Raw genomic sequence first — 21517 nt, forward strand, 5'->3', positions numbered from 1 at the left:
TAGTCAGAAAAGCAGCCTGTGTGATATAAGAAGGAATATTTTGGTCTGGGAGTTGTGAATATTGTTACCTTAACTGTGTGTTTCTCTGCAATGGCATAGGAGCTCTGAAAATCTTTATGGTGCTGTCTTTTGAAATAGTGTATTTGTATAGAATTTTTTTAGTAGGTGAACACAATCGTCTTGTCAGCTAATGGAATAAGCTTTGGGAGGAATGCAGTAGCTGGGTACTTGAGAGGCTGGGGTAAATGGGGTCAGTTTCAGGGGTCTCGTATACAGTCTGAAAAAGTACTTATTTTTGGTATTTCTGATTCTTGTTGCCCCAAGTAAAGCATTTGTTGCCGTGATTGGGAGAAGGCTTTTATGACTTGAGTTTTATATCTAAAATACTAAATTGCCAAAACCAGTTGACCTTAAGATTATATAACATTAATACTGTTTCAATGAGTAATTCTTTGTTTGGGAACTCTCCCATAGATTATGTACAATGTTGGAACTTCAAGATTATTAAAATAGTTGTATGAAGTTACTTGAAAGCTGTCCTTAGTGTCTGACATCAGGACTGCTCTTACAGAATGTCCTTTGATGCAACTCTGCTAATGCATCTCACCTCCATTCCTCTCAAAAACACTGCCTGGGATTGTTGTCTCCTATGTAGCTTTGAAAGTATGGAGACACCAAACTGTCCACTGAACACACATAATCTTTTGGATAGCAGTTTATAGATATATAAACTATATATAGATAGTCTGGAATTTCAGTTCTGGCTGAGCTATGGCTGGTGAAGAAACTGCCTTAAACTTGTGATGTTGATGGCAAGGGCAAGTAGCCTTTTAATGTCACCTCATGTAGTATTAAATAGGATTGTGTTTAGCAAAGGCCATTTTTCTATTCCTGTACAGCTTGGAAGTGCTTGAAATGCTCAAGACTTTAACTTCCCCCCTCTCCAATAATCTTAGCTAGCAAAATGACTAGGGAACAGCTGAGTGGAGGCTTTTGCTTCCCTTAATCTTCAAGGAGGCCAGTGGCAAAGCTGCCCTCATTCCTGCTTGTTTCCTTTTCCACCACTACCTAAGAGTGATGCAAGGCCAGAGCATGACCAAGCAGTGCCTCTGAAGCTGCTTTCAGGAGATGTGTGCTTGTTCATGTACATCACCCTTCCCCAAAGGGTATAGCCTGTGCTGAGAAGGTAATGCTATTTAAGGGAGACAAGTAGCCTAAAATAATCTCAGGCTGCTGGCTGATATTTAGAAAGCTCTTGATGTCACGTACCATCATCCCTTATAAACCCTTAGCTTTTAATGTTTTATCATGTTTTCATGTTTCCATGTTATAGCCACATTTTTAAAACCCTCTAGATAGGCTTCAGGCTCTTTAGGAGCCTCCAGCCATTCCATTTTATCATTGAACCTAGTCTTTTCTGAGTAGTTGAAGCTGTGGTGTAGGAGCAAACATTTTTTATAAGATAGGCACAAAAATTAATTTGGCTTTAGAATTAAAGTAAAATTCAGTATACAAAGTGACAATTGTATGGCAGCTTCTGAATTGTCTCTGGGGAGCTGGTTCATAGACCCAGGCTCCACTTCTCCAGAGACTTGAGGAGGTGAGGGTGGGCTGTATCTTGCTGCTGGCTCTTCGTGTGCCATGTGGCAGAGGATGGGCTGGAGGAGCTGCCTGCCCTGTGCCCGGTTTCAAGGGTGGAACTGAGGGCAGGAGGAGGGATTTGGGTCTGTGCCACGTCTAGTTTGTCATTGCTCACATATCTGCTGCCGGTGAAGTTAAAATTAATTGTTCAAAGAAAGCTTGATATATTTGCTTTTTCAGACCTTTTTATTTTTCATATAACTGTAGAATGGTGTGAGTTGGAAGGGACCTTAAAGATCTAGTTTCAATCCCTTCTGCCATGGGCAGGGGTTCCGTTCCCTAGATCAGGTTGCTCAGGGCCCCATCCAACCTGGCCTTTATTGAACGTGTCTGGGGATGGGGTTTCCACAAACTCTCTGGGCAGCAATTTTTGTCCTTTTGTCACTGTAATCTGCTGTGCTCAAATTGCAAGACAGAAGGATTGTGGTTCTTTTGGTGTTTTGAAAGTAAGTAGCATTGAGCATGAATTGATTTTGGTAGAATTCTATTAGCAAATATAATCTTTAGGCTTTCTATGACAAAATTGTTCAAGGTGGACATCTTGAGGCATTTACCTGATGTTATTGTTGTGAAGTACTAATTTTGTAATTTTTAAGTGCAGCAGAAGAATTTACATCATGACAAATCTTATTTTAGCAAAACTAGTAAGTGGGTTCAACAGGCTGGCAGGCATAAAACCATTTTGATAGTTTTGTCATGCTTTTCTCATTTCATGATCTAATGCTTTGTAGATAGTTTGGTTATGGGTCTTGTATCAGCTGAACAAATACATAGCTGTCTGGATTTCTGGTATTCTGATACTATAACACTAAATTCTTTAGTTTTCATAATTTATGTGTGGTGCCAGTGCTCATACTTTGGATAGCTCTCCTGTTACTTTTCTTCAGGGGTTAAATGAGAGTTATTTGATCCTATAGACCTAGAAGAGTTGAAATAGTGAAGATCTCTGTGATCTAGCTTGAATGTTTCCTAGCATCTTGCTTGTGTAACCCAGTAGTGTTTCTCCCTTTCCCTCGTATGTGCCTACTATAATTTATGGGTTTAAAAACCTGTAGTCTAAGGTTAGCACTTTTAGTCCTGCTACTGTCCTCTGCTTGGATGCAGAGTTACAGAGTTCTTACTTTTAGTTTTGGGACACGAGGGAAGATCCAGTTTCCCTATATGCTTGCTGTTCCAGCTTTTTGATCTCTGCTTCTTCCTCCCACAGTCTGTTTCCCAGGTGTGGGAGTGTCCATACCTTTGTCCTTCAGGGCATGTGCAGTGTTTTCCTTGTACAGTGTGTTCCATATCCTTCATCTGCCCTTGTGGGGTAATTTAGGTGCTGTTTTGTCTTAAACAAGCATGGTGAGGTTTGAGCACCCCTGTCCAGTAGCTTGCCAAAAGGGCCAACCCAAGCAGGAGGATGCTGCCTTGCTTTCTACTTCCTAGGCTCTGCTTCATTAGAAGTCCTGAGAGGGCACAGATGGGACCGAGGCCAGGAATGAAGTGTTCAGCATGGACTATTGCACCCTGCCAAAGGTGACTGAGCAGCTGCCAAAGGGCAGGAAGCCTGACCTAACTCTTTAAGGAGTCAAAGTGATCCCAGTTGGATGGAAACAATCAATGAATGTATTTGTTCTTAATTTTTGAGAGGCTGTTGGGGAATAGGTAAGGTTATGGGAGTACAGCTTGTATCAGATCCTTCTAGAAACCCCTTTGTATGTTGTTTTATTGCCTAGTCAGCCCTGGTTAAAAGGGAAAAATACATATTCCAAGGAGTATGAGTAACTTCTGATGCTTGTCTTGCTGTTGGGGTACAAGTAAAATCTCAAAGGGTATTTCAGGAACTGCGAGGTCTCTCATATTTCTGCTCAATACATGTATTGTTTCTAAATCAAAACCAGGGCTTTAGGCAAACAACTTGGGTTAAAAGCAATCTGCTTCTTAAAAGTCACTTTTATTACAGAGCTTGCTTGTCCTAATCAGTGGCTCTGGAACTTCCTCGGCTTTGCTTGCAGAAACACATTTGATAGTACACAAGCACTTGAAAGGAAGACTAATATGACAGGTTGGGTTGTTGTATGTTGGGACTGTCTCGAGTAGCTTAGAGTTTGCTGTTTGGCTTAATTCTCAAAGCAGTTTTCTTTTACTGAAATGTGGGAATAACTTTGGCTATGAACTCTGACAGCGGTATGGCCTCTGTTACTTACACTACCATTCAACTGAGCTATTAACTGCACAGATGCTAACAGCAGTTGGGGTCTCTTTTAAAGGGGGATTTTGGAGAGGAAATTAAGAGTGGAAGACTACAAATAATTGAAGCTATGGCTTTCTCTAGCCCTATTTAAATTTTATTAGTCTTTAGAGAGGGAAATTCTGTCCTTCCAGCTTTATTTTGATGTCTTACAAATTGATGTTATCTTACATGAAAGGGTAAAACCAAAACTTTCTCTGCCAGACTACACATATGTGACTTGAAAATATAAAATAATTTTGTCATAGTAAACAGTAGTTTTGACACATGCATATGTCTGTGCTGGAAAGGTAACTGCATAATGAGAAAATCATCTTGAGTCAATCTTGTTTTGTACAAATCAATCTACTCAATATTGTGAGTTCCTTATGTATTGCATTCTTCTGGGGGAGAGATGAGCTCTGTCATTTCACCTGTATTTCATTGTGACTGTTGTTCAGTCTTTTATACATTAATAAACATGGATTCTTTACTTGCTAGCAATGATAAAATTCATGTAATGTAGTTCTGCCTGCATTGGCGGCTGTTCTTTGTCTCAGGAAAGTTCTAATCTCATTTAGTCAGGATGGCTGTATTTTATTTATGTTGATCAAGGTGGTATAATAGTGATAACTTATAATTTAGACTTTACGTTTTGTATATTAAAAAACTCCATACACAGATAGAGGTATAAATACATGAAAAAACCAGTATCTGTAGCAGAGATCTGAATCTTTAAAGCATTCTACCTGAAGGCATAGGGGTGACATAATTGCCTTCCTGTACCTGAAGGGAGGAGCCTGCAGGAAAGTCAGAGAGGGACTTTTTACAGGAACATATAGTGACAGGAAAAGGGGGAATGGCTTAAAACTGTAAGATAGTAGGGTTAGATTGAATGTTAAGAAAAAATTCCTTTCTGTCAGGGTGGTGAGACACTGAAACAGGTTGTCCAGAGAAGCTGTGGGTGCTCCGCGCCTGGAAGTGTTCAAAGCCAGGCTGGATGGAGCTCTGTGCAAACTAGTCTAGGGATGGGGTTGCAACTAGATGGTCTTTAAGGTCCTTCCAACCCAAAACATCCTGTGATTTCATAGGAGAAAATACCCTCTTTTTTGGGGGGCAGTGGTGGGTAAATTATAGATGACTTGTATGTCTGCATACCAGTGTTATTTTCTTGGTTGAATTCTCCTCAGTTGTTAGGGGGCATTGATGTGTACTGACAGCTTAAAACAGAGCAACACAGAAGCTTGTGGTTCAGACAGTGTAACAGAGAATCCTGTATCTTCATGATCTAAAGCAGAAGGTTGTGGTGTCTCCTTGATCTGAAGGTTTGTTCATCAGGTTGAGGAGTGGGCTGTTATCTCTGAGAAATTACTTGGCAGAAATGTAACTTCTTGAAGGAGCTTCTTTCAAGAGCAGGCTTCTGTTTTGTTTGCTTCCAGGAAAAGCTGGATTATTATATTCCAAAGAGAAAAAGTAGAAGGAAATAAAAAGTCTATTCTGGTGAATGAATTTAATAAAGCTAAAGTATCATACTATAAAGACTGAATCATTCTAACTTGCTAGCAAAACTAACAGACTGCTTCCTCTTGGCAGAGTACAGTTGTTGATTTTAGTAAACATACAGATGTTTTGGTGTCCAGAACAAGCATTTCTTCTTTGCACTTTCTGTGGTATGAGACATAAACTATCTTTATGTGCACCATAAACTGTTGTGTGGTCAAATATCTAATGTATATTGAAAGCAATAGACAGAGTCACCTACATAGAGCAGTTCTGGAGTAAATGAAAATCGTGTAATAAGCCTAATGTTGTTCTTAGTGTGAAGAGAACAGGGTTGTGGCTGTAATATTTGAAATCCTTGGTTGTCCCAGGATACACATGCTTCTTACTAAAGTTAGAAATATTAAAAAATGTCAAACTGAACAAATGTGGTATTGTCTTCCATAGCATTTGAAGAACATTTGATGAATTGCCCTTTTGACTGCAGTTGTTTCTACAATTGTTTCTTATGCTGCCAGCTTTGCCCTCGTGGAACTCAAAGAAGGATTGCAAAAGACTCATGGCTTTCAAGATGGTGCCTTTGGCAAGAGTGTTGCACTGGATAACTACTTAGGATGACAGTTCTTTTGTCTGAGAATGCTGAGACTTTTGTCACTTTTCTTGATTTTTTTTTTTAATTAATCAGTATTTTAGTCAAGATTACAGTAAAGATTGGCATTTTTAAGATGCCACTGCTATAATCAGCATTTCTCTCTTTAATGTGAAGAAAAAAGTAATGCTGTAGAAAACTTCAGGTTTTAGTTGAGAAGGGTAAGATATGAGGATCACCATTTCTGGCAGCATGCACTGCCTTGTTGTTTAATCTGCAAGGTGGGAGATGACTAGTTGGTGAAGTCTTGAACAAATTGGTTTTCCTTCTTAATTTGGCAAAAGCCTCTCTTGCTCCTAATTCTTCCCTCCTTCTCCCCCCACCCCAAAGCCTCTCCAGCTCTGGGATTGCAGGGGAAACATCATATATGTTTCATATTAAAGATGCTGCTTTTCTTTACCGAGACCCTGAAGTTTAGTGTGCAGCCACATGACCTGCTATGTTAAGATTGAGTACTTCACCATGCACTTTTTGAATAGTCAGCTCTTTGATGCTCTTCCTTGCCGTGATCTTGAACTGATCTTGCAGGTACTTGAAGTACCTGCAGCCCTTTACACAGTGTGTGTGGTTGAGATGGTATATCTGACTGACACTTTTGGAGATTATTTTTCTGTGATCAGATGAAGTTTGTGAAAAGATCAGTTTCATTTTTCTTTTTAAACTATGTAGAACACACTTGGAGATAGTTGTACAGAAGACAGGACAGATGGTCCTTCAGGGTGTATTTTTTTTTTTTCCTATTTAACCAAGTTTCTAGACTTGCATACTAAGTCTGTTGCAGAACTGGAGACATCCTTGAATCGTTCTCTACAGCACTTGCTACAGCTCTTGATGGGCAAGTTCATCTGGGCTTTCAACTGCCCTGGATAGAAAAATTCTGGTATGATCTATTTATCTTATATTTGAAAGCAAGATCTGGTCTGAATATGTGATAACCTGAGACTTGCTATGCAGACTAAGGACTCTTTGTATTGAGACAGTTTAAATTACTTGGCTAACTGAAGGAATTTCAGGTTGAAGTTAAATTCAAAGCTATGAAAATTATTTGAGTGAGCCCATCTAATATCTCTGGGTCCTCCATATGATGTTTTTCTTGGCATGGTAGGAGATCATTTTCATCAAGCAGAATCGTGGTGTTATTAAACAAGCAAGTTCTGCTGTGTCAGATCTGTGAGAGTCATTTGATTGACGTGTTTTAAGAATGGCTGTGAGGTGACATTGGAGTCACTCTGTGCTCATATGTGTCTAAATCAGCATGTGACCGAGGCTGAGCACTGCAGCAATACTGAGGAGCAGCTGTTGATGGGCCTGTTTGTTAGTTTTTCCTCTTAGTTTTGATCTTACTTAAAAGAGTAAATTGAAGTGTGCAGCTGGGATGTGATCTTCCGTGGTCCATTTGCTAAATGGTTTTGTGTGTACAGGTTGAATTTGAAGTGAATCCTGTATTGTAGAAGTACTCAGACTTCCTCTAAACTGGGAAATGTTGGTACTGTATCTTTTTAAATGTGAAGTAGTGAAGTATTCACAGTTAGTCTTTGGCTCTTAAAGGTTTTCCTGGCTCTCATCTAGAATGTCCTTATATCCTCTACTTCTGTAAAGCTAGGGAGGGGATGAACTCTTAAAATTGGGCTTTAGAAATGTGTAATTTTCAGGGTCATCTCTCCATAGCGCTGTTTTCAGTGAATTAGTAAACAGAAAAACCTCCCTGCTAATATTTCTACTTCTGGCTTTACAAGAACCTTACAGGATATGTTTTCAGGAATACAGCCTGCTCTATTCCCCATGCACATCTAGCAAGATGAATGTCCATACTGCTGTCAAGTTTGACTTTTTCTTTTAGCATTGTTACATGGTTTTAAGAGTAGAAGAAAGCCAGAGTGGTTCTGTGGCTACTCTTAATAATTTCCTTATTGTTGAGAAAGCGTGCAAACGCTTCTCTGAAACTTTTTGTGAGTTGAATGTGGAGGTCCATGTTGTTGTAGAGTTGATTGTATTACACTATACATATTCCCATATTAGTAACTAAGTATTTTCAATTCTCCTGATGTTTTGAGTTTCCATTTTATGGGCCATAAACCATGTCTTTTGTATCAGTTTATATAAGCACGTGACACATTGCACCTAGAAAACACAACTGTGTTTGAATTGGTATTTCCATCCCCAGCTAAATTCTGAGTACAATGTTGCACAGAAATAGTTAAAAAACCAACTGTTTGAAGACTGATCAATTGTAGGAATCATAAAAGAGGGGAAATAGAGGAATATGACAACAGTCTTGTACTAGGACTACTGCTGGACTACAATCCTGGGCTACTGCTGTAAGCATAAGATAATCTTCACTAGATTTTGTGGCTGTATGCTTTGCTGGGTCTTTGGAAGTTGCCTGTTTGCTTTTAGAAGTTGAAGTAGTTTGCTGACCTAGTCAAGTTTGGTACCAAACTTGGAAGATTAGCAAAAGTGAGGATCTGTTCTGAAAGTGGTATTTCTTTCTAGGTTTCAAGACAGGTTTCAAGGTTAGCTGTTGCATATGTGCTATTTATTGTGGCAAGCACTTCCAGTGACTCTTCTGCCCAGGGGGTGTTCCTTTAAATAGTTCTAATGTTTTGCCAGCTTTGGTTTAAACATTAGGGGTTTTTTGTGTTGATTATTCCTATTCTCCTGTAAATTTGCTTCTGCCAGATGTCTTTACAGACCTCTCTGGCACAGCGGCCTGGCAGATTGAAGTCAAAGATTTCACTTAACGTGGTGAAGCTTCTAGGTTGCAATGAAGATGCAATGGAAAATTTCCCATGAAGTAGGGTTGGCCAGTGTTATCTTGATTGGGTTATGCAATGGATTCCTTGCTTAATTCTTAAGTTCTCCTTGGAATATTTTTTACTTAATGCTAGGGGAAGGGGATGTAGCTGGTATTTTGGTTGAAACCTTTTTTTCAGCACAGTGAAAGAATTGTTACATCTGATGATTCAGCTCATCTGTGGACGGGAAGGAAAACAGCAGCTATAAAAAGTAAATTCTTGGATTGGTAAAACAAAATGAGCTGGCACTTCAGTGCGCTCTAGTGAGTTAGCGGTTTGTGTAATTTATATAACCTCATTTATACCAGAACTAGTGGTTTGGAAATTAATTGTAGGATGATGGAAGAAGTTAGCTTGGAAAACCCTTCAAGCTGCTGTAGCTAGCAGTACTTTCTAGATAACTACAGAAGCAGGTAGCATGTGCTATTGACTTAGCTTATAGTTAAACCAATGTGTAGGTTTAACATCTCTTACTGCAGGAGCTTGTTTTGTAAGGGTCGTTTTAAGTCTTCTGAGAAGGAGGAATGGCTGTTCAAGAAAGGTGAATCACTGAATATTCCGAGTTGGAAGGGACCCAGAAGGATCATCGAGTCCAGCTCTAAAGTGAATGGCCCACATGAAGATCATACCCACGATCATGGCATGATTAGCAGCATGCTCCACCTGAGAGGGCAGGAAATGTGGGCAGCCAGAATGTAAGGCTGATTTTGGCCAAAAGGGGGTATGTCTGTCAGAGGTCACAGATCCAGGGGTGAGAGTCTCTCTTCAGCTAAAGACACCTTCTGGCCTACATGATGCTGCAAGCCACTGACTTCTCTTCCTGAGATGTCTTTCCTTGTGGGCCATAGATGGCTGTATGCTTACAATGAACCATGAGTGTACTGCCTGCACAAAATTCTATCCTTTCTATCTCTTGCTATAATTTCAGTGAGTTTGTGAGCCTTTCCAGGGGAACACAGGGCAGGAAAGAGGAGATTTGGAGCTGATTGTCTTATAATTATCCAGTTCTTCTCTGGGTATCAGTGTTTTTGTAAGATAAGCTGAGGGAATGGCTATTATCCTGCTGGAGACTTCTGCACTCAATTTTTGCAAGTCCTTCTGAGTTCTCTTTTTTCTTGGCAAATATCTGATACTGTTGTTCTGTGTTGGATACTGCATTGCCTCATACACCAACATTTCTTGCTGCAGTGTCCAAAGCTCTGGTGGGAGGGAATGGCCCTTATGGTGCACTGCTTCTAGTAAAACCCAACCAAAACAAAGCAAAGAAACCCTAAAGAGCAACAACAAACACCAAACATCCAAAGACACACAATACACAGAAAAAAACATGTTCAAGTTCTAATTAAGTAACCTATACAGCATTCCTAATGTTTCTTATTACAGCATGAGGAGTCTGCTCTTGTTTTTAGTGAAATCAGCAGAGTTTCTGATTACGTTAACTCTGATTGCATTGACTTCCCAGTTGACTTCAAGCATCATGTAAAAAGTATTAATATTTGATCTGTTAGCCCACAAAATAATTGCCTGGTAAATCCCAGAATGTTTGTCAGTATTGTAACTCATAAAGCTGGGCACAGCAGGGATTTTTCCTGAGATTTTAGGAAGTGAGAATATACAGGCATGATATCACAAGGTTTGTTAAAGATCCTGAGCATCCAATCCAGAGAAGACCACACAAACTGTGCTTCAGGATGTTTTTGTTTTCTGCCTGTCAACAAATTTAGTCTGCTATGAAGATTTATAATAGTGAACTTATGATGTTACTTTGTGTTCTGTATGGAAACTATGCACACACAGAACAGTAAAATCTGAAAGTTTATTTTAAGGCAGTAAAGCAAGTAAATGCTCTGCTGAGGGTTTGTATTTGTGGTTGTGACTTGTTAAAATGGAAATGGAAAAACCAACAGGAAGAGAAGGTGGGATAGGTTTATTATGAAATATAGCACTATGTCTTAAATTTAACTCAAGCACAGAGACCGTAACATCTTTAACCCTTAAAGGTATTTATGCCAGAATTGTTCATGTTTTTAGAAACAAATCCCCTCATCATGTCAAAGGTCTAAAAGTAGAATAAAAATAAATTGAAACCTGATTTCCTTAGCTTTTTCAATTTGAGCTCTGTAGTTGACTTTTTACAATCTGTTTTTTTGTTTTTTTTTTCATATTTGTTCTCTGATACTTGGTGGTCTTATGAATGAGTTTTTAAGCCCTTGTAAAGCTCTAAATTGATAATGTTACTCTGATTCAACTGTCCACTTAAGCATGTGCACACGTCCTCTACTGGCTTATGAAGTGTCCATATTTATTAGAATAACCCACTGAATCAAGGCTACTAAACAGATGGACTTTTCAGTTTTTGCACCTTCTGGCTTTCAAGTAAAGCTGTATATCTTTAATATTTGATGGAAATCAATATGCCAGTACTATAAGGTTTGATTGGCAGGCACCTCTCTGGGTTTCCCCAGAGCAGCTGGATGCTCTGTGCCTGGGAAGGAAAACCAAGTTTATTATGTCTAAGTGAAAGGCTTGGTTTATTTGTTTCTAATATTCTATTTCTGTCAGAAGCCCTGACAAACTTACTATTTAGGCTTTATGGATACTCAGTAAAAAAGGCAGGGATATTCCACAGATGTGAGATACTTGCTTAGGATTACTATTGATTTCTGCTCCATCACGCTTGTTCTAGTAAAGGATTGATTTAGTCTTGCTTGATGTGACTCAAAGAAATTTATCCCTTAATGTCAAGCAGAGAGTGAAAGCTAGGGATCAAAGTAGGGATTTTGACTCTAGTTACCAGTAATGAGTTACTCAAAGAAGGATATAGTTCCCTATGGTTTCCAAATGTTTGTTCCCCTGCTTACTTAGAAGGTCTTCATTATATACCCGGAGAGAATGGACTCTGGTTTATTTGGCTTAATTGCTCTGGCCTATAGGAGCAAAAGTTGGTTTTCTTTTTTAAAACATAGCAATTTTAAGTAGTTGGAAGAAACAGAAATAATAATTCATGCTTTTTTACTGTATAAAGCTGTTAGGTTGTAAGTTAGCCCTGTGTATGGAGGAGTACATTGAGTGTTGTACAGAGTGCTGTTAAAATGAAGTGCCTCATTTTTAATCCTTGATTTATAGTGTTTTAGGGTATTATATTAGCAGTGTTACTAATTCTGTGTCATTTTACATGTAAGATGAGCAAGTTCCATGACCAGGGCATGAATTGGATGAGGCTTATCTATATCCATGATAATAACCTGTGGAGAGACTAGTATCCTCAACTGATGAGAAATATCACCTTTTATAAGTTTTCTTGTGGCTTTGTCTTTTGAGCAATAGATGATGGATATTCAGTAACCCTCCTGAACTTGCCCTCAGATTCTCCTGTCTCTGTAGGGGGGAGTGGGGAGTGGTTGGGCCCTGGCCTTCACCCTCCTTTGGGTCAGGTGAAAAGTGAGGGTGTTCCCTCTGAAGTGCCCCAAGTGCTAGACCGGGAATAAAAGGGCAGGGAGTTCTCCCTTGGTTTTAAATAGTCAGAGAAGCATTTAATCAACCCTGTGCGTGCATTCAGGAGAAGGACAGGGGTTAATTCTGCTCTTGAGAGCAAGAAAAATGAGTAAGACTGAGAGGAAGCAGTAAAGAAAAATAAATGACACTCCAAGATCCCAGGGGCAGGGGCTCTTGGGAAAAAATTCTAGTATTGATAACATTACCCAAACTATATCCATTATACCATCCTTGGAGTTCCTGTGAATGTTGTCACTGAACAGTAGTGTTGAACTAGATAAAACAGCTTTCTTCCCAGAAGACGTACCCTTGTTTTCCCAGCACTGGTCTCTTAAGGTTTAAGCACAGTCATCTACTTTGTGTTAGATTTTCAGGTACGGTGTAGATAAAGCAGGCCATGAAGTCATAAATCAAATCCCTCACATTTTAATGGGGAAACAGGGAATTACGCAGTCAGTCTTATAAAGAAGGTGCAGAAGGTCATGTGTGTCTACAGTGGCTGATTTGTGTTCGCTGTCGCACCCATTAATTTAATCTGTAAATTTGCCTCCAGTTTGGGGCTAGTTTTCTAGTGAATCAGAGTGAATTTGTTTCTATTACCATACTAATGAGTGGGGTGAGAGAAAATGAATTGCAAAGCAAGTTTTCCTCTTTCCCCCTCCCTTCCACTTTGTGTGAAAGTGGCCTGATTCTTTTCCTACCTATTTGGCCCAGGAAAGTTGATGTATTTGGGCTGCATTTGGGAGGGCTGTATCACAACTGCTTTGGGCACATCCATCATGCAGGACTGTGTGGTAAAGATGCTGGACTCTGCTCTGAAACAAGATGAGTTCCTAGGCAAGCCAAGGCAGCTTTTGCCAATTTGTGACAAAAGTCAGTATGTCTGCACGAGGTACTGATAACACACTAGCTCATGTCAGTGCCAGTTTGAGTGCATGTGTACTGTGCTCTGCTGCGTGGTCTGGAGATACCTTGCTCTAGTTTGAATACAATTTTCTTGTATTAGGAAGAAACATTTTCTTTCTGTTTTTTTCTTCAGGCAACAAGAGCTTCTCTGACTCAACATTGTACCAGTCTGGGGGAGTCACTGGGCAAGGAAAATGATATTGCCCTGATTATTGATGGCCACACACTGAAGTATGCCCTTTCATTTGAAGTCAGGCAGAGCTTTCTGGACTTGGCACTCTCCTGTAAAGCGGTTATTTGTTGCAGGTAAGGAATTCCGTGTTTCTTCTGGGTAAGAAGTGGGCGTGAAGCCTGTGAAATTCAACCTAGTATGCACATAGCCACACCTATGCACATAGCCACACCTAAGGATTTGGAGAGCAGCTTGCTTAGTAGTGTCTTTCTTCCTCCTATGGAGGAGGAGGCATGTCCCTTCATTAAAATTCTCTCACCAAATAATATAATTCCTTCTGCCAGTGTCAGTCGCAGCTGAGTCCAATCTCTTCTATAAAGTGATGAAAGATTGTGAGAAAACATTGTGCCTGATTGCCTGATTATAGTAGATACTAATGAGAAGGAGTGGTATGGATGTCATTTGTAATCAAAATGTTTGACTGTTCAGCTCAGCTCTAGAGGAGCTCACTGCATGAATTTAAGTTGCTCTTGACTTCTGGTGTATTATGTGAGTCTGTGATAACAGTGCAATTTGCCCTATTAAATTGTTAGACTAATGCTGCCTTTGCTAAGTCATAGCAGAGTTTGTTGCTGTTTGTGAATATAGCCATACACAGATATGGTCCTATGTCATGACTACTTCAGAAGGAAGGAAATAAGAGCCCCAAGGAAATGAAAACCAAAAGCTGGCTTTCTTTACTTTTTGTGTAGCAGGAAGGCTGCATCATTTTTAACTTTGAAAGATTATGTGGCTTTGAGGATTGTGTGTGTTTGTGCTCATTGCTGGTATTTGGGGAGAACTGTGACCTAGTGGAGATTGTTGATTTAGGCAGGCAGGAAGTTTTATTTGCATTCTAGAAGCAAGACGTGCTTTGTGGAAAATGACTATAGGGAGACCTTGTACTACTTTTTTTTTGCAGTCTTACTTACCTTCTATGTGTGCACTTTTGTACAAGTATCACATGGAAAAAGGAGTGCTGTCCATGTACCTGAAATAGCTGAACCCTTGGGCTTTTTATCTGACTAGTTTCTTTCTGTTTGTTTTCTGGACTGCTGTACTGCACGATACTGTGGCTAGAACTGTTCAACATGTTCATTATTACCTGATGAGTAAATGGAGTATAAGCTCAGGAAGTTTACAAATGATACAAGACTGAGGAGTGAGAGATACCACTGAGGGCTTGGCTGCCCTTCTGAGGAACCTCAATAGGCTGAAGAATTGAGCAGCGAAATCTCATTAGGCTAAGGAGTTACAACCCCTTACACCAGTAAGCTGTGGGGGTTGCTGAGCTAGAAAGCACCTTTGTCTGAAGGATCTTTGGATCCTTGCTGGACAAGCTGACCATGAGCCAGCAACGAATCCTAGTGGCAAAGCAAAGACTGGTGTTACCCTGGGCTGCGGTGTAAAGAGCATTGGTAAAGGTTGAGGGAGGTGATCCTTCTTCTCCACACTGGATCTGAAATGTTGTGGCCAGTTCTGGGATTGTTAATATAACAGGTTTAATGGACAGAGTCCAGTGCAGGACCATGAAGATGATAAAGGGGGGCTGGAGCATCTGTCATGAAGGGACAATATGAGAACTGTAAGTGTTCAGCCTAGAGAAGAGGAGGCTCAGAGGGGTTTGTATCAATTTGTATGAGCATGCAATAGAAAGGGAATGAAAGATGAGGGAAGCAGGCTCTTCCCTGTAGTGTTCATTGACAAAAGTTTTTCTTCTGTTGCTGATTAATTTTATTTTTTTTAATTTGGGCAGGGGGCTGGGGGAAGAAGGCTCAAAGCCTTAGAGCAGAGGTCCCATTTCTGCAGCTGTTTAATGGAGTGGGAAGTGTTGTGCAAGAAGGAGCTAACACAAGTGTAGCCATCTTTGCAGTGCAACAGGCCCCGATGTAGATCCAGAGTAAAGGTACCTTGAGCTTTGGGAGCACCAAGTGCCTGGGAAGGGAGCTGACTCTGTCTTGTGCTCTGTTTGAGGGGAAGTTAACCAACAGAGCATGTCACAATGCTTTGGCAGAGATCCTTCCACGGCACTCTGTTAGTTTATTGCTTGAAGATTTGACAAGTTAAGCCAAAGACCTATGTAGCTGAAACAAATAATAAATTGCGAATTATTAAAATTACACGTAAAATATATACAATAAGCTAAATATAATGAATGGTCCTGTTTTGCCAGGAGACATGCAAAACTGGACATTTCCTCTTTTGTTATTTCATGAGGGAAGCCAACAGGAGTTTTATTTATTAGTGAATTAGCAAATTGAGGAACAATGCAGGAAAAAAATTACTTTAAAGTATAAATCAAAGGGGAAGAGATGATGTAATTTCATAGCTTAAAAGGGGGAATGAAAATAATTGAGTTTTAAGTCCCCAGGGAAAAAGAGGAATGCTTTTAATAACCTTTAAGGCTTTTTAAGAACTTTCCAGTCATTTGCCAGGTGCTTGATACTGAAGCAAGAAAAATATTTTTTTTTTAACGCTCTGAGTTGTTTTCGATGGTACTTTGTGTGTCAAATAAGGCAGTGCACTTATACTTCACAGGAAGAAGTTTTAAAATGGAATTGAGAAAGAGGACATTTCAAATTAGAGTTAGTCTTCAAACGAAAATGTTAATTGGGGGGGTGATGTGGCTCTTAGTGGTATGATGTTTAACCACAGTAGGAGTTGCCTTGCTGCTCTCAACATTGCATAAATTCATGGGGCTTAATATTTCATAAATTTGCTAAAACATTTTCATCTCCTCTGGGGAGTTTCAGCTGCATTTGCCATTCAAAATGTTTTAAAAATATAGTTAAGATGTACTGTATATTCATTTTCTGGGCTTTAGGCATAAACTGTAGTTGAACTTGATTCTCAGGGGTAATCTCTTAAAATGAAACTGTAGTAAACCTGGCTCCTTTTTGCATTAAGAGGGAGAGATGGTATCTTCTGATGGGGTTAAATCTTCCACTGTTACAGTGTCTCTAGCAGGCCACTGGCACAGTGGAGAAAAATATACCCCTCGGGAGACTTGGTAAAGCTAGCAAAATCAAATCAAACAACTCTTCAAGAAAAAGCCTTGTTTGTTAAAGTTTTTCCAGAGACTGACAGATCTTATTATCTTTCTTCACACTGACTGGGATGTCAGGATGTCAAAAGTAAGCAAAACTTATTTTCAGTGGAAGTAAATGTTGTTTGGAAGGCAGTTGAACTCATTACTTCATTTATGAGCTCTGAGCTGATGATTGCCTGTCTCTGGTTTTTAAATGTTCCTTTAATGGACCTATTTTTAGTGATGTTTTGTGAGACACAAAATGTTAAGCTTTAGGTAGAAGTAAGATTATTCTTTTAATAACAAAATGGAGTGTTTTCATTCATCTAGTGTTTATACTCTAGCTAGTACGTACAGCATATTGTTGCATTTGCCTCTGAATATAAAAGCAGCAGAGAATTATATAACTTGTGTGTTATGGCATTTAATATTTAATTATTTAATATTTTAAAAATTCAATATAATTTTAAATTAATGTTTAATTCTCTGCTGAAGAGCCTGCCTTGAATTTGAAATATTTATAGTTGAATTAATGTGATGTTTCAGAAACACATTTTTATGACTATGCTTTGGGAACTTTTTGTTTTTGTTGTTGGATTGAACTTCTTTGCAGGTGGCAGTGACTCTGCCTTTGTATGGGTTTAATTCCATATTAACAAGACATCCATCAGGAAGAAGCAATCCATCAACATTTAAGAGATTAAATAATTCTAAACAGTTTGTAAGTACTTCAGTACTTAAAAGTAATTGTTGGACAGCAGAAGTAGTCCTTTGTATAATTTCTTTCACAGATGTAAGCACAACAAAACAAGCATCTCCAGAGAGACGTGTAGCATAAGACTGGGAGCCCATCCCACACTGGGCTGCCTCAGTGTGATTCTTTTCTCTTTTGCTTGTATTACTGACCATTTCTGCCATACTTCTTGAGGTGATGATGCTGGGACGTTGTTTCTTTTCCATACGTGTACTTAGATCCTGCAACTTTTCAGCTGAGTGAACAGTGAGTTGATGCCTGTGTAGGAGAGGTTTCAGGTAATAGAAAAATAAATAAAAATGTCTCAGTTGCTGTACAATCCATCAGCTTTTCTGCCATACTTTGGTCAGATGTCCTGTTCTGCAGAGGTGTCTATAAAGTGGTGCAGCATGAACAGAAAATGAGAAAATCCAGCAACAGCAATTTCTATGGACTGTCTGCTATCTCCACAAGGGCACTTGCCTTGTCATGGCTACTACATCAGGATGATTTTCCTTGCTTTTAGGTGTGAAAGATATATGCAGTTGTTTCTCAGCAGCTGAACACTGACTTCTGGAGGGCTTCTGCCCAACCTCACCAGCTAACTTTAGATGATAGTGGCACAAACTGTTGCTTTCAGTACCTTGAGCGATATTGGAGCTGTAGTGATAATGGTTAGGAGCTGAGTAAAAAAAGAAACAGGAGGAGAAAATGTATGTTTTTTAAACACAACCCCAGCAACAGGAAAACCCTGTTCTGTGTTGCTATTGCATGCAGGGAGGCTGGGGTGAAGACAGGAGCCCACAGGTATCACTCTGAGAACAGACACTAAATGTTTTGAAATGAACATGCCCTTTGACTAGAGTGTGTCTCCTTGGGTGTGGAAAGGGAAGGGGTTTAATGAATTGAAAGCAGAAGGTTGGAGAAGGGAAGGCAAAAAGCAGCTTGTGAAGAGTGCATGTTGCTAACTGTTGGAGTCACTTCATCAGCTAAGGAGAGAAGAGAAATGAGGAGACAAGAGAAGTTGTTTCAGCACTCCAAGTTGTAAGGCCAAAGTTGGGGTGCTTCTGGTCTTCCATCATGATTTGGAGGAGACATTAATAACATAGCTGATAAAATGAACATCTGGAATACTTCTTAAATATTTATTCCCCCCAACTCACATGTTGTTGCTGGTGTTAGTATTTGACAAAATGATCATTCTGTGCTGTAGTTCAGTGTGTATTTATTTATTGAATCAAAAAAGTGTCTTGCTGGTTTTCATTAGATAAGACCCCCATTTTCATAACCAAAAATTGCAACTCAATTCTGATTAAGAGTATGATAGCCAATTCTAATGTTAATTGGTCCCAAAGAAAATTGTGGATATGTTACGTTTTCCTGTGTGTACATCTTGTGTTTCCCCTCATCTGTGACCTACTAAATAATCAATCCTCATTCTCATACTCTATTTCTGCCAACTCATGACAGCAATATTCATCTTATGACTTTGAAAACCATGAGGGAAGAACCATTCTGACAGCTTTAGTGTTTGTAGATAATTGAAGAGGGAGGAAGGTTTGGAGTTGCAGCATTACATGGTGTTCTATGTGCTCTTGAATAAAGAATACTCACAGATGATTAGAAATGATCACCTAAACTGTTCAGTGTGTATGTAGGGATGTGTAAAGCAATCCTGGGACTTTCTTATGATTATTTTTCTTAAAAGCCTGTTGTCTGCTTTGTAAAGCCTGTTTGGCTGCTGTTCGCTGCTAGGTAAACTTGGAAAATGTCACCAGTTCTGTGCTGGAAAGCTAATATGGGAAAACTTTAGGAGAGCTTGATCTTAGAAATTTGGTAATTATGTTGTCCTCTGAGTGGCAAAGTGAGTTTCTGCTGCATGTTTTGACTTCTGTTTTAATCGCTGTTCTGAGCTATGGCAGTTCCTGAACCTCACTGTCGTAGTTCAAACCATTCAAATGCTTAGCTAATGTTTAAAGGGGGAAAAAAAGTACTGTTTACACTTAAACAGTACTTAAAGATACTGTTTTAACTGGTATTGTTTGTTTTTTAAATGACACAGGTGAAGCATGTTTCCCTTGGGTAACTATTAACTGCCTGACAGCCTGAATTTAAATGATTCATGCTATGTGGCCAAACATTTCTTACTGCTTAACTTCATCCCATTATTTTGACTGTTACTATTCTTGGGAATTATTTTGCTTTATTTGTTCAGATGAGGAAATAATTCAAATGGAATAATCCCTAAGTTGAATCAGTGTTCCAGTTTCCACTGCTGTTCACAATTTGGCAAAATGTTTGCCTTTTTGAATTTATTAAAGAAAAATACTTAGCTAATAGACTAAGTTTGTTTTGTGCTTTAAATTTGTGTATGTCTGTTCAGATCTGATATCTGTTTTAGTGTTCACTTTCTCTTTCTGCTGGACCAGCTGAGTTATCATGCTCATAACTGATTATGGATAAAAACCTTCTTCTGAAGTATTCTGCTTAACTTCTATTTCCTGTTTCTGTTACTGTTCTTGCTAGCAAATTTACTTACCACCAAGTAATTGGAAAAGGTAGGAGGAAAGGCAGGAATACAGCTAAAATCAACATTTTTCATTGGAAGCACTTTTGTAGAAAAAATACAGCATGTCCTGATAAAAACCTAATAAGTTTCTCCTTCAAGTAGTGTTTACCCTAGTTGTTATTTTTGAAATTAATTTGTTACCATTTTTCATTGTGAGCCTAATATTTAGGTGACCAAAATCTTAGCAGTTCACTTGATTCATCTTGTCAAATATAAGTGAAATTTGTCTCTTGAGCAATGGGGTGATAATACTCACAAGCAGTTCCAAATGGTATCAGTGTCTGTTTCTTCACCATACTGCAGTATCTTGTCCAAATTGCTCCTGATCTCTTCAGCCTCTGAGCAGGAGCAGCCAGCAGTGCTATGTTTAGCACTACACTTCCCAAATTGGAAAACAAACATTCCATAGATACTGCACATGAGAAAAAAACTATGCTGCTGGAATGTATGCTATTTTAGAAGAAAGATAAAACTGTGGTTTGGAATACCTTCTGTTCCATGAGAAATTCATAGTACTGGTATATTTTTCTTTCCACTAGTGTTAGTGTGTTAACCCCTGTCTTCTGGCCAAGTTCCAAATGGAACAATTACTTTCTTCTCACTGAAATTCCCCTGCCGCCTTTATTGAATATAATATTCTTCACTTCCTATATGCAAAGCTGTTGAGGGTGAGCATGTGAATGCTAAAGGTCACCAGGTTTTAATTCAAAGGTCCTACAGCAGAGTTCTGCTTGTGAACCCACATCTAACTATTTGCATCCCTTCATTTTAAGCTTTTGTTTTGTGAAAACGGTATTGGAAGCATAAATGTTACCACCACTCTCTTTAAGCAAAATATGTAGGGTCTTGTTTTGGAGGGAAGGTGTTTGATTGGTGTTTTTCTTTCAATCTTTTTTGTGGTTAGGGGGTGGTGTGTGTTTTACTCTGGGTTTACCCAGGTTCCTCCAGTTTTCCAGTGCAAGTGTAAAGTAACTTTCTATCTTAGCTGGCAGTGAATGTTTGAACTCTTCCAAGGTAGTTTGTGTGGCATGTGTAATACATGGTCTCTGACACAGCACACAGGAACATCCATTGGTGTGCACACTTGTGTCAGGTAAGAACGTGTTCTTAGTATGATGAGGTGTGTAGGCAGCAGCTCACTGCAGCTCTCTGTCCTGTCTCAAATACAGCTTCTTCCCAAACCAATGATGTCAGACATTCTGATTCTCCATTGGGCTTCAGTAATGCCAGTTTTTTCCTGTTCATGCATTCTGGCACAACTGAACTCTTGACACAGTTGCGCTTATTTCCTACCACTTGTCTGTTGTGCCAAACACCCTTTTCCTGAGTTCCTGGAGCAGTGCTGAGTGTTGTCTGCTAGGGAGTGACTGAATGTTTCCTCTTACGGAATTCCCTGCTGGTCCATAAGGCTGGATGGTGGCCAAGGGTCTGGTGCCTTTCTGCAACCTTGCAACTGGTTTGTAAAGGTTTCTGGCTGTGCAGAAAAGTTCCTTAATTCCTTGCTCACCAGGTTGCAATTGCAAGGAAATAGGTTACAGTTTCTGTTTCTTTTAATGGTTTGAAGATGTTATGAAGAAATAGGTAGCCTTATCATGATCATTCCTCACTATTCTGTACTTTCTTCTCTAAATATTGGGTAGTTTTAAAGATCTCAAAACTTTTCCTAGGAGAGGATTTGAGGATTCTCCTTGCTTTTACTGAAATATTTATTTTTGTCCTGCAAGTTTAATATTAGAATTTCACTAAAACCCTGATGCATGAAGGTACAGAAGACAAAG

General features: G+C 39.3%; 1 protein-coding gene and 1 long non-coding RNA gene across 2 annotated transcripts in view; one reads left to right on the plus strand and one right to left on the minus strand.

Moving 5' to 3' along the window:
- The window catches only part of ATP8A2 (ATPase phospholipid transporting 8A2), a 270405-nt gene that overhangs the window by 69299 nt on the left and 179589 nt on the right, over positions 1 to 21517 (plus strand). Inside the window, exon 24 of the mRNA XM_041487339.1 lies at positions 13332 to 13504. Coding sequence (XP_041343273.1) covers positions 13332 to 13504 — 173 coding nt within the window. The remainder of the gene's footprint in view (positions 1 to 13331; positions 13505 to 21517) is intronic.
- LOC121364227 lies at positions 15294 to 20060 on the minus strand. The gene is made up of 3 exons (XR_005956826.1): positions 19996 to 20060; positions 17344 to 17449; positions 15294 to 15493 (listed from the first exon to the last, which is right to left on the minus strand). It is a non-coding gene; the product is annotated as an uncharacterized LOC121364227 (long non-coding RNA).

Source organism: Pyrgilauda ruficollis, unplaced genomic scaffold, assembly GCF_017590135.1.
Source record: "Pyrgilauda ruficollis isolate IOZ18807 unplaced genomic scaffold, ASM1759013v1 scaffold8, whole genome shotgun sequence".
Taxonomy (NCBI): domain Eukaryota; kingdom Metazoa; phylum Chordata; class Aves; order Passeriformes; family Passeridae; genus Pyrgilauda; species Pyrgilauda ruficollis.